The sequence below is a fragment of the Mercurialis annua genome, linkage group LG6, assembly GCF_937616625.2.
Source record: "Mercurialis annua linkage group LG6, ddMerAnnu1.2, whole genome shotgun sequence".
Lineage (NCBI taxonomy): Eukaryota > Viridiplantae > Streptophyta > Magnoliopsida > Malpighiales > Euphorbiaceae > Mercurialis > Mercurialis annua.
This window is the reverse complement of record NC_065575.1, coordinates 34,748,551-34,767,899: the sequence shown is the minus strand read 5'-3', so window position 1 is coordinate 34,767,899 and position 19,349 is coordinate 34,748,551. Positions and strand designations below refer to the sequence as shown.

The 19,349-nt window shown below is 34.0% G+C and overlaps 2 protein-coding genes across 2 annotated transcripts; both read right to left on the bottom strand.

The window, feature by feature from the left end:
- Positions 1 to 2,568: 2,568 nt before the first annotated feature.
- On the bottom strand, positions 2,569 to 6,564 carry LOC126688133 (protein trichome birefringence-like 25). Its single transcript, XM_050382729.2, has 2 exons — positions 5,915 to 6,564; positions 2,569 to 3,494 (listed from the first exon to the last, which is right to left on the bottom strand). The coding sequence occupies exons 1-2, from the start codon at positions 6,467 to 6,469 to the stop codon at positions 2,709 to 2,711; spliced, it is 1,341 nt and encodes a 446-aa protein (XP_050238686.1). The 5' UTR covers positions 6,470 to 6,564; the 3' UTR covers positions 2,569 to 2,708.
- Positions 6,565 to 14,319: 7,755 nt separating this feature from the next.
- LOC126686991 (protein ENHANCED DISEASE RESISTANCE 4-like) lies at positions 14,320 to 18,984 on the bottom strand. The gene is made up of 5 exons (XM_050381326.2): positions 18,507 to 18,984; positions 15,823 to 18,139; positions 15,457 to 15,517; positions 15,139 to 15,362; positions 14,320 to 14,690 (listed from the first exon to the last, which is right to left on the bottom strand). The coding sequence occupies exons 1-5, from the start codon at positions 18,619 to 18,621 to the stop codon at positions 14,636 to 14,638; spliced, it is 2,772 nt and encodes a 923-aa protein (XP_050237283.1). The 5' UTR covers positions 18,622 to 18,984; the 3' UTR covers positions 14,320 to 14,635.
- Between the last annotated feature and the right edge of the window lie 365 nt (positions 18,985 to 19,349).

Genomic DNA, 19,349 nt, shown 5'->3' with positions numbered 1-19,349 from the left:
TTGGACGAAATAAAAAGGTTGGGTTAAGTGTTGGATGAAATAAAAAGGTGAAATCAAGTGTTGGATGAAATAAAAATGTGGAATCAAGTGCTAGATGAAATAAAAAGGTGGGATCAAGTGTTAACAGAAAAAAAAAAGATGCTCAAGTATTTTTGGAATTATTTTTGATAATCAAGTGCTGAGTCTAATTTCCTCTATTTTCTTTACCGGACTGTAACCCAGGCTCAAATATTATGGGCCCACTAGTTATTCAAACCTGGACCATTAGAGAGAAAAAAAGTGATATATACAGAAACAAAACCGAAACAAAAGAGAAAGGAAGTAGAAACCAGAAACCAATTCTTTTTTTGGATAAGCTGATAAATCGTCGAGCGAGAAGATGATCTACAGAAAATGGAGTCTGTTAACGGGCCCAACCTCCATCGTCGGCGGCATAGTGGCTGCGGTTGTCGTCGCCAACTTGCTATTCGTTGAGAACGTAATTTTTTCTTTTCCTTTTTTTAAACCCTCGATTTCCCTATTTTATTCATTTCGATTTTAATTGAATAAGAGAATTCTTGTAATTAGAATTTGATTGCTGGAATTATACGAATTTATTCTTCTATGTCATGTTTAGATCTGATTCTAGAATGCATCGGCTGCTGTTTGGCTGTGATTTGGTTTAATTTTATTTTATTGAACCTTGTTGAAGCAATTAATTTTTAAAGTTTTATATGTACGAATTGCAATTATCTGCAGCTGTTAAATTTCACTCAATTGATAAATGAATCTGAACATAATTTTAGATTTGGTTAATCATGGAGTTAGACCAAGAATTAGGGGAAATTTTGAAATATTGCGTCTTAATTTAGTCGCGCACACATTTAAAGTAGTTTTCTCCGATCAATTAGGATGTTAATTGTTAAATGTTCTTTTCTTCCCTAGAATGTAAATCTCTCACAATATTGCATCCACGGGATAGAATTATTCATATTTGAAGTTTTTGGTTGATTTTCATCTTGTTTATTGAAAATTTGATCAACAATTTTTATGCCAACCTGCTATTAATGCCTTTTTGAACATATTTATGCAGCTCGGTTACTCCATGAGCTTGCTAAATTTATCTATGACTATGGCCAATTGACTTGTTCTAATAAACTGAATTCTTTGTTGAAATCTGCAGGATCCCTTTCTAAAACCGCGGCCAAAGAAGCCGGATTCATCAACATCTACAAAATAGAAAGGAAGTGGAGCAAATCATGTTGCACTTGTGATGTAAGCTTTTCTGGTGGTTTGTGTTTGTTGAGTATGTTTCAGTGAACATATATGGAACGAGTTCGTAGTTCAATAATACAGAGATCCTTGATCGAGAATCTGTTGTCTGTTCTTTAATAATCTGATTACTGAGCTTTATATCATTAAATCTATAAATTTAGGTTCTGCTGATCTATTATATTTGACCAGTCGGGATTTTAACAATGGAACTCGTCTATTGGCTTGGTTTATCCGTTTATGCATAGCTGCTCTAGAAGTTATTAGGTCTTTGATAAGAAGCCAAACTTTGCAACGACTTAATGTTCCATATTTTCAAGATTATTTTGGGTTTTTGTGATTTTAGGCTTTTAATTAACTAGTTTGGAGATGAATTGCAGATTTTTTTAGGAAAAGGATTACTTAATTATACAAAAGCTGGTTGATCAGCCTATAACGATTAATATCAGGAGGGACAATACCCCATCCATCTTAGAGAATCCTGAGATTGTGAAAATGCTTTCTTAGCTAACACTATTAGAGTTCCTGCTATTATAACTAATACCTTTGCACATATCCTTTCCAAATAAATTAACACAATCATCCTCAATCAAATTAATATTTTTACTAAGCAGTACATTGTTGTTGACGGTCTCTATTGCTACCTTAGAGTCAGAATTCAACCCAAAGGGAGTTAGGTTTACTTCAATTGCCGAGCTGATACTGTTTCTGATTGCACTCCGTTTCTGATTGCACAACTTTCTGAATTGCAGATTAGAAATATAATTTTACTGCTTGGAAGAATAGTTCAGAAGATCAATAAGCAGTTCCAAATCATTGTTTCCTGATAGTTTCCCCAACGCTTAGAGTAGTAGAAGATAATGGCTTAATGTTGCATTTTGTTACAAGTCTCACAGTTGTGTCTATTTGTAGGCTATGTTTATACAGGTTGGTGATTTCCAGGTAGGTTAATTCACTTAGGATTGTAATTACCGCAGGAAATTTTAATTCTCAAAGAGGAATTCCTCTTTAATCTATGTGTAACGTGTTAAATGGTTTAAATGTTTCCTTAAGTGAATTTTTTCGTGGAGCCTTTAGAGTTCAATTGGCTATCAAAACGAGAACTAGAATAAAATTTAGTAAGCTCTCAGCTTTATACGATTTGTTATCTACTACTTGATATAGACTAGCTGATACTCTAAATGAGAAATATCGTTAATTTGCTCATTTATGCATTAAAATTCATATCTTATGTAACTGTTAACCGAAGGAATGTATAATTTGTATCTAAGAGAAAGGCGGAATGCATAAACAATCAGATATAGCAAAATAACGCCGTTTCAAAGAATTAGTCACTTAATATAAATCAAGAACATATGATTATGATGATTTTCCCAAATACCAATTGCCTCTTCCTTCACATCAGAAGCCAAGCTTCTCATAATCATGGAAAAAACTAAAGAATAAAATAATTAGTGTTATCTGTGGTTGGCTATCATCTCCATCACCAAATCATTCCAAGTGTCTATAGGTCCTGGCAGGCACCAATGTAAACAATCATTCTGAACTTGAGCATTCTTATCCTTTGCAAATGGCTCAAACTGCCTGTACGGTCCCGGATGCCCATCCGGCCGCAGTAGCGACAGCCGTGTAGTATCAAGTAGTTTTAAAATCATACCCTTATCGGCTCCTCCTAGTGTCGCAGCAGTAGCCCTCTCGAACTCTTCTAATTCAATATCGCGCATTGATGCGTCTACGTCTCTGATATCAACTTCACCTTCTTTGAAAGGTAATGTTCTATTGCAAGTGCCTCCGCTAAACCATTCACCATTCTCAAAGTGGTCTGGAGTAGTTGTTCTAAAGAAAATAAAAGGTCTGTGATCTGCAAGTGTAATGAAATCAAAGATCAACCTCAGCGCTCTACGATACGCGTAGTCAAACCCCAGCTCGGTTAAGTTCTTTCCCGGGCAATAATGGCAGCCGATAATAGTGTTGTTCTCGTAATATATGGCAGTTTTGAGAAACCATTTGCCGCCAGCGATAACTACATAGTCGTAATTTTTGTATTGGTCGGTCCATTTTGGATCGAGTTGATCGAGATGAAGCTGGATTTCAGAAGATGAAACTCCATTCATGTCTTCAAAAATGTCAGCTTTGATGAGGAATGGGGTCCAAATGACTGAAAGTGTGAAATTATGAGCCGGAAAGCGCCATATCTTTGATCTATATTCTTCGTCGTGATACACTTCATTGGCTTCTTCTACCTGTAGGACATAAAAAAAGTAGTGTTTATGGGTCAGAATATTTTGGAAAATGCCATGGACACAACACAGCATTAAGTGCCAGAAACTACATAACAAAATTAAAAATATGAGATTGTTTGTGGTAGGTAGGGGGTAATGTGCATCAATATATAATTTTACTAATTGTTCCGGCAGTGGGGTCTTAACTAAATGTATACTCATCCCTTGTTAATTACTCATTCCGGACCCTATCCCTTTCTGTTTTTGGAATAATTTACAATTTGAACCGACAAGAAAATGATCTCTTTTTTTGCTAGATTAGATCTAAATTTTTATAATAGAATGTTTTAAAAACTGAATCTAGTATCGAAATTAATTCAACAATCGGTTTAACCAGTTAGATATAATCTCTGTATTTGTATATTTTTAGAATGAATATATATAAAAAAAATTAAGCACATACATAAAATTGTAGCTAAAATATTTGAAAATTAATATATTGATCACAATTTAACTAGTCAGTGAATAAAAACTAGAACCAATAAGTTATAACTCAAACGATATAAGCATTGGGCAACAAACTAATAGGTCGTGAGTTCAAATCATTCCACAAGTACTCCACTCTCTCCAATTATACTATAAGGTTTTTATGATCTAGCTGATTCAATTTTTATTTTTGTAGTTTTTACAGGTTCAAGGAGATCGAACAAAAACATTAGTTTTTAGAGAAAAAATCGAACATGACTGATATCTAATTCGTGGATGAACTGGTTCAACCGTTCGGTCATGTTCGTTTACTGAATGAAAGAAAAAAAGACTATGCCATAATGTCAAGACAGTTCAACAATAAATATGGAGATATTTGATAAGACATATATTTAATTTTTATAAGAATTATTTCTATATTGTCTTTCTAAATAAAAATTTGTTAATAATGAAAAACCCTAGCCGTCTCTCTCTTTGAGAAACCTCTCAAACCCTAGTAAGTTTTCTTCTTTTTATCATTTGGGAGGTGGTTTTTGGCCATTCTTGGGCTAAAATCACCTCCCTAATCTCTCATATTCAGTCTTTTTAGCTTTTTTCATAGTTTTTATCTTTAATTTTGAATAAAATTTCTTTCTTGGTCATTTATGGTCTAGATTTAAAAATTATTTTTTATTCTAGTATCTTAATTTCATTAGATCTGATCTAATCGAAATTAAGAATAGTTTATTTTCATCGTTAGAGATGAAATTGTTTTTTGCGATGCAAGCGACTTGGATCTCTAAAACAATTAGAGCCACCATCTTACGACGGATTTCATCAAATATCGGTATGTTTTGCGTCAATATCGATGATGTCTTTAATGTTCAAGAGAAGAGATATGTCACAGAAGATGTGATCAGAGACTTTAACGATGAAGTTATAGCTGCTAGCTGTAGCAGTCGTGCGATTAAAGGTAGTATTATCATGGCGAGCGAAGCTAATCTAATTCCCTTTATTTTAAAGGTTGCAATGGATGTCTTCAACAACAACTCTTTGCTTTGTAATATTATCAGTTTAATAGCACATGACTACTTTAGCTTAATTGAGATGCATAAATGTTGTTTTAATAGAAAATCTCATGTGGTAGCATATGACTATTTTAGTTTATCTAATTGGTTGGGGCATGTCCCTCCAATTATCAAATTCTATGTATTGGCTGATCAATCAGCTTTTGATTAATAGAACTTTTTATCTCAAAAAAAAAAATAAAAATTTGTTTTGTTTTGTTTTCATGGAATTTGTTTTGTGAATATTTATGGATGTTTATCTTGTTTTTCTATATGAAAATTACAAAAAGTGTTATTATATTAATTTAATTAAACAATTTTGTAATTTAAAATTAAATTTATTAGAGACATGAGGATGAAAATGGAAATTAAGATCCTTATAATTTAATGTAAGGTAGGTGGTTAAACCAGCTTGGAAAGAGAGAGATTAGCAAAGCAGTATTCTAGCCATCAAAGAACCAGCTGTTTGCCACAAATAAATTTTAGAAGGATAGCGAAAGTTTAGCATTTTTTGGCGCGACAATCGCGTGTAATAATTTTTTTTATTTTTCATGATACAAACTTGACTCTATTTAATACCATCAAATTAGCAATAATTCACAAATTAAATTTGAACATCTAGCTTTTCGAAAATAGCTAGACCGAATCTACCACGTTATCCGTAGATTAAGCCACTCATAATACAACACCTCATTAAAATGATGTCAATATCTTAATATCATCATTAAGATTTGATTGCATTTATTGCACAATTATTACGATATTGCCATTATTTTAATGAGGTGTTGCATTATGCGTGGTTTAGTCTACGGATGACGTAGTAGACTCGGTCTACCTAAGAATTTTTCCTAGTTTTTCATGCAATAATCCACAAATTAATCTAATTAAAGATTAAAGTTTAGTTATTACCTGAGAGAGAATGCAGAGCAAAGACTGCACATGATTACGAGATATCGAATCACCAATAAACGCCCAAGATTTGTCCCTCATATTTTCAAGAAACTTATAAGGATTGAACCTCGGTAGATCACAATCTAGCGGGTTCCATCTCCAGTAGAGGTAATCTAAATCCGGCCGTCCATTTTTCATACAGTTTTGATGACCTTCAATCTCCGGGCAGGTCCGGTTGGTGTAGAATGGGCCAGAAGGATCAGCTACCCAATCTCCAGTGAACAAGTCACACTCAGAAGTGAGCTGGGTTTGGGTTTGATTAGCTGGAAAATCAGGATCAAAAGAAACCGGAGGTTGGGTTTGGTTGGCAGCATTGAGAGTAGTATAATCTGGTTGAGCCGGTATTTGAAGTTGAACGGCGGGTGAGGAAGAAAACCAGATTGAATCGGAGGATAAGAGGCGAAAAGCAAGGCCAAATACAAGAAAAGAGACTGCAAACTTAATAAAGATATGGTAGTGTTTGGTGAACGGAAACGGGTCGGAATTTGAATCCGACCTCATTTCCTTAACCATTTTGATTGTGGGTCGGAACGGAGAGTAATAATAAGAGGACCAATGTTTTGCATGAAATATTGTTTTTCTCTCACCTTAGATCTCATCTTCACTCACTATTTTATTATCAAGAGTTGATATACTATATTGTGGCATGTGGACCCTATTATATTCTTACTCCTTTCACAATTCACATAGCCTTTTTATGTTAAAAAAAGCAATTTACTACAATTGACATTTTAATATCTTTATTTAAAAATCATATTTAATGGTACTTTATTTTCAATTCCATTAGCGATTACGGATTTTTGTTAATATTTTTCTGTTAAATTACACACTAAAAAATAGTCGAAACTTAAACGAAAAATTTTAATCCAAAAATATCCTTGAATCATACTAAAATTTAAATAAAAAGTGAGGATTAATTAGCACTTTTTCCTTTCCATCTTCCTCCCCTCTCTGTCGACAACCCATGCCACCACGCCTAGCTACCCCAATATCTGTTCGTTTGAGAGAAAGATGAACAAAGTTTGTTTGTCTCAAACGAACAGTGGTTGTAGACAAGCAGCCTCTATTCGTCTCTCAGACAAACCCAACTCCAACAACAACGTTGGATGTTTTTGGATTTTTCTTAATTGTTGTAGAACGGCGTCGGTTGGTTAAAGGGATTTTTTGTTTTTAAATTCGTATTTAACGGTAAAAACATAAAAATTAACGAATGCCCCTAATAGTTTTCATAATTGAAAGTGAGGGACAATCGAATTGAATTTTCAAAAAAGGGACATCAAACTGTAAATAATGGTATAAGTGAGAAGTCTCAAAGTAATTTGGTCAAAAAAATTTGTTTTAATTTAGCTGGATATAGTTATATACACCTTTTTCCAGACAAGTAAAAAGTGATAAGGGACAGAACATCTAATGATGATTTCCAGAGAAATTGTCTGAGTGACGAGCTTGTGGTCCGCCTGTTTGAATTCAAGCGGGTTAGATCGGCGCACAATGACAGACTTGATGGATTAAAGTGTAATTAGTCACCAATATCACATATAAGTCCAAATGGATCATAATAAAGTCTGAGAATTCGGACTAATTGTTATGCTTTATAAGTTTATGAGCCAATTTTCAAGTTTGGGAACTAAATTGACCATACCCAAATCATTAAGGTCTTAGAAGCCTTTTTTTTTTACAGTTTTAGACATCAAATAAGCTATTTATCACCTCAGGCATGTATTAATCCGAATTTTCATTTAATGATTATCCTAATTAGACTTTTAAACTAATCGGTAGAACAAAGGATCAATTTACCCCCTCAACTTGGCGCGAAATATCAAATGAATCATTTTCGAAGAAAGTGGATCAAACTAACCCGCAACTTGCGTTTTCGTATCAAAAAGACCCCTCGGAGAGTGAGTTTCTTAATTTCATTTAATTAATTCTAATTTAATCTTATAACCTAATTGAAATCTTAATTTATTAAAATTTTAATTAACCCTAATTAAATTAATAAAACACAATTAACCTAATTAAATTAAATCTAATCCTAACATGCTGTTCTTGGACGAGATTCTCTGGCCGGAAACTTGTTATTCTTAATAAACTAGACCTACCCAACATCTTCTTCTTCTTCTTTTTTGGTCAGTACCAAAAGAGAATTAAATTTCTATAACTTGTTACAACTGTTTGAGAAAAAACAAACAAACAAAACTTGGAGAATTACTAAACAAATGAATTCTCTATACTTCTATTCTTGTCTTGATTCTCAGACCAACAATTAAACACTTTTGAATATCTTACGTTTTTCAAAACTCTTCTCCTATCCCACTGTTTGTTCTGGAAAATAATTTGATTCCTTTCATATCAGATAAAATACACAGTGGCTAATAATGCACTTCTTCGAATTTGGCTCAGCATGCTCTTTCCTTTTATTTTCTTGCAAAATCAACTAATTTCTCTCTGCCAACTCCTGCATTCACCCAGATGAGACCGCAGTAGCAACGGCCGCAACGGCTGCTCCACTGGGTTGAAGAACAGAATGGGTGATATTTGACGGTTTGTTGTTTCTTACTCTTCCTATTGACTGACCGCAACAATAACGGCAACGGCAAAGGAGAAATGGACGAAGGCGGGGCTGGAATTCAAGGGTGGTGGTGGCAAGGATATGGGTGGCGGCTGGGTTAGTTTTAGGATTTAGATTTAGGTTTTGAATTTTTTTAGGGGTTAGGTTAAAAATTGGAAAAAAGGCAATAATGGTCCATTAAATTTTAATTAAAAATAACATTAACTTTTAATGTTTTAAAATTATAAGGACAATGATTAATATTTTAAAATTGTTAACTGTCAATTTGAAAAATAAATTAAATATAAGGAGCTTTTTAAACCTTTTTCCATGCTGTAAGTGGAGAGTAAAACACACTCACCGGGGTGCGACTGGGGAATGGGTAAACGAGGGGTCTTTTTGATACGAAAACACAAGTTGCGGGTTAGTTTGATCCACTTTCTTTGAAAATGACTCATTTGATATTTCGTGCCAAGTTGAGGGGGTGAATGGATCCTTTGTTCCTAATCGGTACACACTTGCACACTTCCCACTCAACTCTAACACCTCACTTGTAGATTTCTAATTGAGCGTACACTCTAACTATCCCTAAAGTAACCCTAACCTCTATAAAAATTACTGCTAACTTACCTAGCCAGAGGTGGGACCATAGAGAACACATAACATGGAAAATCAAGCATATAAAACCCTAAAAATACTAGTGTTGGCCGAACCACAAATCACCATACACACACACCAGTCAATTAAACAAGCTAAATACGCTTCAATCAGTCAAGAACGGATTGCTGCACACCGATACTAAGTTGGATTCTACATCCGGACTGCTAAAAACAAAACAAGGACTCATAACGGTACTTCTAAGGACCCCAATCATTGTCTTTATCACTTTTTATGCATCATATGTTAGATATGTTTGAATCTGTAATTAAAATCGCATGCTTATCCATATTTGCCATAATTTTCATCTACGTTTTTATGCTAATTGTCATAAGATTTGACTTAGAACTACTTAGTGACTAGGAACTGAGAGTCTGTTGCGCGTTTTTCTTGTTTGACCGGCAATGCATTTAGCATGTTTTAATCTGTTTTGATAATCATATATTAGATCTACTCAATTCTGCCATTAAAACTACACGTTTTAGCCATAAACTGACATATTTGCCGTATTTGTGTTCTTACCATGATTTGCCATGCTTTCGCTCTTAGAAACATGTTCAAGATGTGTTTTCACTGTTTTTGGGTGTGCATTTAGAGTATATTTCTATCCAGACCTTTCCTTATGTGTTTCTGCTCGTTTTTATGTCGTTTTTGTATGAAATTCGAGCAAATAACGAACTGTTGCAAACCAACCGCGACGCCGCTGCCTCTGCCACTTCATAGTGGATCTGCTGCCACTCACAGTGGCGCCGTCATCACTCCAGATAGCGCCACTATTCTTTGCCACGAGACACTCCCAGATCTTCCAGATTCGATCTATATCATATTTTTGTATTTCTGGGCTCATTTGGGCTCGGAATTGGGCTCCTTAAGTGTCAAACTAAGTCCTTAGACTTTCACTCGTTAACCTTCATCGGTCGCTTGATCCGAATTATAGGTGATTTTAAAAGTCTATTGGTCGATGCCATCCCAGCAACTTGACATCATTTTTTAGAAACTGGCGGTTGATCGGTCTATCATGTACTTATCCATTTGTGTTTATCAACTCATAAGTACCATTCTTCAAAACTTGAATTATTTCAAAAGATCCTTTTCGATTAGGGCTCCTTTTTCCTAATGACTGGTCTTTTTGACCAAGTGGGAGTATGGCTTTTCATTCCATGGCCAGATCATCAAATAGAAAAATCTTTTCTTTAACTCTCTTATTGTTAAATCGACCGACTCGACGTTTCTGTACCTTTAAATTATCAAGTGCTAGGAGTCGATTTTCATCCAGGTCTAGGTTCTCGGTCACTATTTTATCCATATAATCTCTCGTTGACAACATATGTTATATTCCTCGTCTTGTCGATTGAACAGTCAATTCCATAGGTAACATGGCATCATACGCATAAACTAAACAGAATGAGGAAGTTCTTATAGTCGATTTTTGGGAGGTCATTTTTGCCCAAACTACCTTTGATAAGATACCAAGTCATTGATTTTGATTATCCTCAATCATTTTGGAAAAACAGCTCTTTATTGATTTATTAGTAGCCGCTGCTTGACCATTTTTTTGAGCATATAATATGGAGTAAAATAATTCATCTTAAAACAAAATTTCTTAGAAAACACGATCATATCCGACCCGGTAGACATAGTACCCTGATTAAAATCAAATCAGATTGTTATAAGTCTAAACAAATCGAGTAGCACGGCTCAAAAATTGCTCGCCCGTTTTGAAGTTCTTCTGAATATAAGAGGTGGACACCTATACACGAAAACTAAGAAAATATGGGTTAATTACATATAAAATCACTACCTTTAAACGAAATTGCAAAAATAACACGACCTTTAAAACGTGGCAATCCAGAGCACCAACTTTCATTTCTTTTCAAAAACAACATCCGCACATTTTTAGTGGCGTTTTTGCTGAAGTGCCATGACACATGGCACTCTCATCGGATGTCCAAGTCAGTAAAATTTATCTAAAAACATGCTCATATTGATTTTGAAAAGAAATGAAAGGTGATGCCCTGAATTAACACGTTTTAAAGATCGTTTTATTTTTGCAATTTCGTGTAAAGTTGGTGATTTTATATGTAATTAACTCAAAAAATATTTTCTAAGTGTATTTAATTGGTGGGCGAGTCCAGCATTTAGAAAGGACCACATTATACAGCAATTTGGATAAGAAGATTTGAAAGGCCTCATTAATTGAGGGATGGGCCAATGGGGGACCTGAAAGAGACCCCAGTGCAAATTATTGGAGAAAGCAAAAGCTTTTTTAATTTGAGATACGAAAACTGAAGGCATTATTATAATTTTTTGATATTTCCTCTCTGTTTCAAGAAAAATTATTGGATATAATTATTGCGCTATGTCATTCGTGTAATAAATCAATGATATCTTAATCATGTGAAAAAATTTATAAATAAAAAATTAATTAATCTATATCTATCTATAATCTATAACTATTCTATAAGTGTGAATGGGGGGGGGGGGGGCAAATTTACGATGTTAGCCTTCAATAATTAAAAAATTTACAAAGTTAGATACAAGTTTAATTCTAAACATAACTTCAAAAATAAAAAAAGAAATTGAAATAAAAAAAATCAAAAAGTTAAGTCTAATCATAATTCTAATACGTTTGTAAGTATGTGGTTTTTGAATTGGTTCATAATTCTAATACGTTTGTAACAAGTATAATTATTAATTTCAATAGGAGTCTAATACAAAATGTTAGAGAATCTTATAAAGTCCATGTGGAATACTCCAGCAAATCAAGAGGTTAATTAAGAGATGTACAAGGCTTGAAAAGAAAACGAAACAAAGCACTGCGCTCTTCGTCCCCCATTTGCTTCTCAGGCAAACAATTTTTCTTAGTCTATGCTATTACGATGTTATGTATATTTGAATCTACTACTCTAAAAATTTATTTTCATGTATGTGCATCTCAAGATGGTTAACTGTTTTCTATTCCAAACATTCTCAATGATATGATCATAATACAATAAATTTTATTATCTGTTGGATTCCAACTTATTAATCATTCGAGTGTTTCCTTTTAACTTTTCTTTATGTTTAATAATAATTTATTGTACGTTAGATTCCAACTAATTATTTGATTTAATATTTTTATTATTATTAAATATATAACGGTTCAAAAAGTATATCACTTAGCATGTAACGAAAAACTAGATTAATAGAGTAATTTGTCGGCTCAATACAACTTTGTTTAGTCAAAAAATATACTACTTACTATAAATATACAAGCAAGACTGACATGTCTTGGATATACATAATTATTGTTATATTGATAATAAATATTTATACGATTAATTAATTATTTGACAATAACAATTTATTAATAACTAACATTTTGTTCTCTCTAAAAAAAACAACTAACTATTTCATTTAATATTTTTATTATTATTAAATATATAACGGGTCATATCAATATCGCTTACGTGTACAGGTCATATTAATAATTTTTATATATAACGAGTCATTTAAATATCGCTCACGTGTGTAGCACGTGGCGAAAAACTAGTACTATATATAAAAGCACGGATTGGGGGGGGGGGGGGGGACAGGCAAATTTACTGAATAATCCTTTTCAGTTTACTATTAAATAAATGTTTTATAGTCATTAACTAATTATAATTATTATTGTAATTAAAGTCCTAATTAGAATAGGTAGCTAAATTATCTCCAATTTAGTTTTTAGTATGTAAAAAATACCTAAATTGTCTCCAAATTAGTAGGAATACCTATCTTTTAGTTTGATTGAACTACAAAATTAAAATACTGTATTTGATCAATATATTATTATTTAAATTTCTATCCTATTATTTTTAAAGATAGAAATTAATAAAATTAAGTTAATTATTTAATTATAGTTATTAAAAAATTGATATAATTATACTAAATTTACTTATATGTTCATTTACGAATTACGTTACGAGCCACGTGCATAGCACGTAATGCGAAACTAGTAAATAAAAAATTCCCTATCGCAAATTCCCATTGGCTAGTTGTAAATATGACATGGTACAACCAATACATGGAATAAATACTCCTGTTTCAAAGTGATTTCTTGAACCCGCTTTTAATGAGTGTTTATCCTATGCATTGGTTGTGTCATACCATATTTACAACAAGCCAATGAGATTTTGCGTTAGGAAATTTTTTAATTATTACTTTATTTTTTTATTAGTAATTTTGTGCTCGACCGGAACAACGGCTAACAAAAATTTCCTTTTCATTCCTTCGAAAATCGATTTTACATTATAGACGCTTATGATCCATGCCATACTTCCAGAAAAAGTTCGAACGATCTTCAACAAAAGGGTACATGCATTCTCATAGCCATGAGATGATCATATTAGGATGATCCTTTTGTAGACGGATGCTCCGATCTGTCCAGTATGGATGAACTTATAAACATGGAATCGACTCGATTATCAGGGCTAACCGATCTCTTTCATTCGACATTCGGATTCAGAGTGATGGCTAACACATCATTAGTTTGTTGTGCGTATAACATGGCCAACAGTTGCGTGCAATAATTTCTCGCTTTTAACACTTACAAAGAAACAAAATGCCCAAGAAGACGCAAAAAAAAAATGCATATTAGCGATGTTCAAACTTTTCAAAATCTGCTCTTTTAACACTTAAAATTTTTATTTTATTTAAAGTGTAATATTTAATTTCTTAAAAACATATAGACATTTTAAACCATTTCTTGATCACCAAATTATTAAAAGCCAAAATCACAAATTTTCAATTTATTAATATTTTGGTTTCACAAACAAGTGTATCATATGCAAATATACTATCATCATTTTTTGAATTAATATGATAACAAAACTTATATAGACATAGAATTTATTTTAACACTTAGTTGATATATATTTTAAAAAATTAATTAGTAGATAAAAAAATCAAACTGAAATTGTAGATTTAGAAAAGTTCAACACCAATAATATTTTCAAAATAAAAAAGGAATAATCTGTGATGAGTATCATTTGGGACCAAGTTGTAAGTGAGTGATTTCCATTGGTAGGCCATCATGTTTAACCTGTAAGGGAAGGGCAAACTGCATGTCTTCCTGCCTTCTATCTACCCAATGATTGAGTTATAAACTTTCTCTTTACAATTTTCAGACACAAGAAAATAAAAGAAAAAACAAATCAATAAAAAGTTCATTTTTATGTAGCAATTACAGAGTGACAGATTAAGAGTAAGAAATTAGTTGCTAACTTCAATCTAGATAAACCCACATCATTGCATACAATCAGACAATTTGATGCTTACATGATCAAGTGCATTCTATTATATATTACAGCTTCTATTGATTACCTATATTATAACAATCAAACATACATCATGAGCAAGGATCATGCTCTTATATTTAAGATGGCCCTCGATTCTAGTCTCGAGATTTCCCGCTAGCCGGAAGCCATATTGGATCGTCGTCTCCTGCAATTTCATTACGCAGCTGATTTTGGAACTTTCATGCCGAATCCATGCTTTACCTTCTCAACTCTGCCAAAAGAAATAGATTGTGCCTTTTAGGACATTCTTCTTTCAATTTACAGCTTAATCTTCAGATGTTTTGAGATGATAATGATTGCAATTTCAATATCAAAATAACAGATTTAGCGGATCAAAATGATGTTGATAGGAACCCTTTTCATAAAAAAGGAAATCCGATATAATAAAAAATTCTAGAGTAAAATTTGATATAGATGAAATTCAAACTTCCAAAACTGTTAAATCAGAATTTCGATCAAATGCTCCTGAAATGAAAACGGTTTCATTTCTAGAACAGATAGATCTGCAAATCATTCATTTGAAGGTATATTGTTGTGATCCTTAGCGTCAGATTACTAAATCTATTAAACAGACTGCTAGACGAAATCGAAAAATTCATTCTGAAGCTATTGACAGGGAAATAAACTGAAGGGATGTCAATGAAAGAAGGCACACTTACGTTGGAGCAAGTCTGCCAAGGCTATCTAGCTCTTCACCGGTGTCTTCATCCAGGACTCTTCCAGATATCTCAATGATATAAGATCTGTCTCTTTCGGAAGGAAGTCCTCTACCAGAGAGCAAATCAAGATCTTTTGTATGAAGTTCTCTCCCATTTACATATATACTTGTATTTCCACCAGCACAATCTTCTGGCATCGGATAATTGAATTCTTCAATATATGGCTGCCACAGAATAAACATTTTATTAATGAATATCATATAAGAAGGATATTGAGAAAACACTGAGCTCTATCAAATCAAATTAAGTTGATCTTACAGGAATTATGCCAAGACAAGAACCGCCAATAACACCCCAAAATCCAGCTCTAAAGTCGTACCTGAATAATGAACACAATAAACGGAAAATCATCAAATACATCTCTTTTCTCTCTTCACTGATCAGGAAATAAGCAATCATTTGATACTAACGAAGTTAGATGAATGTTCAAACTTTCATGTACAGAAGTTGTTTTAAGGTCTATGAAGCAGTAGGTTATCAGATAAATCAAATTATTAATTTAATTCCTAATCACAGACAATCTTCTCCTTCTATTTACCGGTTGGAGTGTTGACAGTATAACATGTCTGCTTTTGAATGAAAATAAGTTAAATAACCACATATATTTGAAGTATTGGAACTCACCAATATTTTCCAGGTTGGATTGGTCCAGCCAACTTCTCAGCTTTCTTAACCAAACGATCTGGTATGGGATGACCATTGACAGAAACATTAATCCTACTGCGCTCATCCGGTTGATTTGATCTGGAAAAGTCCTTAAAGCTTTTCTTAATAATGTTTGCAAGAAATGATTCACTCCCTTTGTTAATTTTTAACTGACTATCTTCTCTGTTTGCGTCGCCAGAATCATGAGACACTCCGGTATTAGCATACTCATGAAATGGCACCTCTATCTCAGTAGCTAGAGATGCATCTTTCATAGAATTCTGTCGTGTAGTAGCTTTAGAAGTTGTTAACTTTTCTTGATCCGAGCGACTGCTTCGATTTCCTTTTCCAAATCGGTTCACTGCATTATTATTAGAAGAGTAATCGAAATGATGTTGCAGTGGTGAACCGGGAGGAGGTGGAGATAGACTATCTTTAAGTGGCTGTTGAACAGAGTTAATAGCCTCTCTTGGGGCAATTGAAGCACTCGGACTACTTTCATCGTCAGATGTACTCAGAGATGTATGAAAACCGTTCATCTCTAGATGCTTCATTGAGTTCAAAGCCTGTCCTGTTGATAATGCAAGTGGATCTGTGTCTACTGTTTGGAAGTCGTAACCAGAATTATCATAATCATCAGAAGAGTAATTAGCATGCATCCGGCTCGTACGGCAATGGGAGTATGATGTGTCTTTAATCAACTCCATAGAGCTATCGAAAACCTCAGTTGGAACTAGTGTCACTGCAGCGTTAACAGAAAATACAAGTTTCTCGTTTACAACTGCGATATTTATTACTGTAGAACAGGAACCACACCGGATCTTTTGTCGATTCTTTCCCATTAGCAATACTTTCTTGGGTATTTGCAGCACTTCAAAACAATTAAAACACGTAAAAAATGGAGCACCCCCAGCCATAGGACGGCAGCAGCGGCCACCACTGCCTATGACCACTCTTCGAGGCCGAGAGCGAACAAAAGCACCCATCTCAGGGTTAAGATCACTTGGCCATCTTGAATGGGATTGGGGACCGCGATAATGTAATTGAGGAGGTACAGTAGACCTGGAGTTGCGGACATGCGAGCCAAATGACCCAGCATTTTCATGATGGTACATCATGGGATTGTTTGAAACATTAGGGAACCTTTTATTGCTGAAAGGAGCAGGTGGAACTGGTGCTGGAACTCCATGATGTCTCTCGTAACATTGGAAACAAGAACAAGAAGGCTGGTGAAAGTTTGCATTGGATGTGTATGGCTCAAATGGATCAGAATTGGAATCAAAGTAATGTCTATTGAAGTATTGACCAGATGGATATTGACCAGATAACGGATGTGGGACTCTTTTTATCCCAAATGGATCAGCAAAATCAGGAATATAATTTGAGTTGTGCATTGAAGGATGAAAATTGTGCATAGGCATTTCATGCCCACCGGTATAAGGATTTAAATCAGGCTGATGATGGAAATAAGGAGGTCTAGCAGCATATTTATCTGCTGCAAAAAACTGTGTTGAAGCCGTACCTGGCATTGATGAACCACCAGGAAACCACGGGTCAGAACCAGAACCAGTATATGGATCTGAAGGAGCCATCCTCCCTCTCTCCTTGGGTTTATCAGCTACATCGCAGGACCTGCTAAGTTGTTCCTTGAGCTCATCCAGTTTCCTAAGAAGCTCCACTCGATCTTTCTCAAGTTGTTGAACTTTGCTCGCTGCAACATGGTCATCATGTTTCCTTAATGATTCCCCATACCCATACAAAGACTGTTGATTGTAATCAGATGGGCCCTCATCAGGGTAATTTGAAGTTGAAAACCTTATACCTTCAACCTCAGCTCTCATGACTCGTTGAACCCCCTCCATTTCACTTCTCTCGCGGCGTGCAACCTCAGCACTCATAACTCGTTGAAACCCCGCCATTTCTCTTTTCTCCCGGCGTTCCCAACCTGATATTTCTCCAGACTTCCAAGACCTACCTTTATGCTTAAGTTCAGAATTCAGATTGTTATTTTCACTTCCTACAGAATTATTCAAGTTTTCTACACTAAGGTTCCCATCAACATCATTATCAACAACACATTTACTGCTTGTAGCAACATCATTTGTATCGTTCTTCTCAGAATTCTTTTCCTCGCAGTTTAAAGAGCCAGCATTTGACTTATTATCCACATCAGAAGAATCACTCAACTCCACAACTCCGTTTTCTTCTGAACTCTGCAATTCGGTAGCAACTCCAGCAACTTGAGTTTCATCTGGCTCCCGAGGCACAGTATCAGCGTCGCGACTTCTATCTTTCGCTGCAATGTACAACAATTCCTATCTTAAATAAACAAAAGATAAGCAGATTCGCAGACAAACTAATTTTCTACGAAATACGATATCGACAAATTTTATACTACATGATCAAAGAAATCATTGATTAAAAACACCCATTTCTTCTGTTGACCTATAATTTAGCAACAATTGGATCAAAAACCACATAACACAAAGAAAATCCATCTCAACAGTCAAAATCAACTTATCAACCAAGACCCACAATTTTACTATACATTAATCAAGAAATAAATAGTCATTTAAACCCCAAAAAGACCAAGAAAAAACAACAAAAAAGCTATTTAATTTAAATTAAACTTACATAATCAATTTTCAAGAACCAAAATTTACCTCGGAGAACAGCACCGCAACCTCCACACTGATAAACAGAATAATCAGCTAGCTCAGGGAGAAGATTTTCGCACTTAGGACACCGAACAAGTCTTACTTTTGTGGAATCCCCCATTGTTGTAGAACCATTCAACTGCTTAATAAATTATTAATTTTCATTCTTTAAAATAAGCAAGAAATTAACCAACCATACAACCTAACAGCGACCGTTTTTAATACTTTTAAAACCCAACCAAAACCCAAACCCACATTTTTCACACTCCTATGTAGTAAAAGCAAGAAATTTAAATGGGATCAACTTTAGTGCTCAAACATAACAGCTATTTTAATAAAAGAAGAACATAAGAGCCGGGATTTAAGGGTGGAGAAACCTAGAAAATGTGAACAAAAAAAATTTAAGTTTGTTTAAGAGTTTCTGGAAAATCTGAGTTTATACTCTGTTTTTATTGAGTTCCGTTTTTTTAGAAAATATGTTGTGTAATAAGAGCATCCAGTTCTTGTCCTCGGATCATTTTCCGATGTTTGGCAGGCAAGTGTTTAAATCAAACCATTGTTGCCAAATTCAAACCGGACCGGCTGGTTCGACAAAATTTGCAAACCGGGCCAAGCTAGTTTGAATTTAATTTTAGTATTTGCTCATATAATGGTTGTGTCATGTTATATTTATAACAATTATATGATAACTTTTTTTTAATTGTTACATTTGTTTAATCACTAAAGATTCTACGGCTAATGCATTTTTAGTTTGTTGCACGAATGACATAACACAATCGTTGTATTGTATATTTTTTTATTATGTAATGTGTGTTTTTTTATTATTTAACACTAGTTTAATTTTGATTG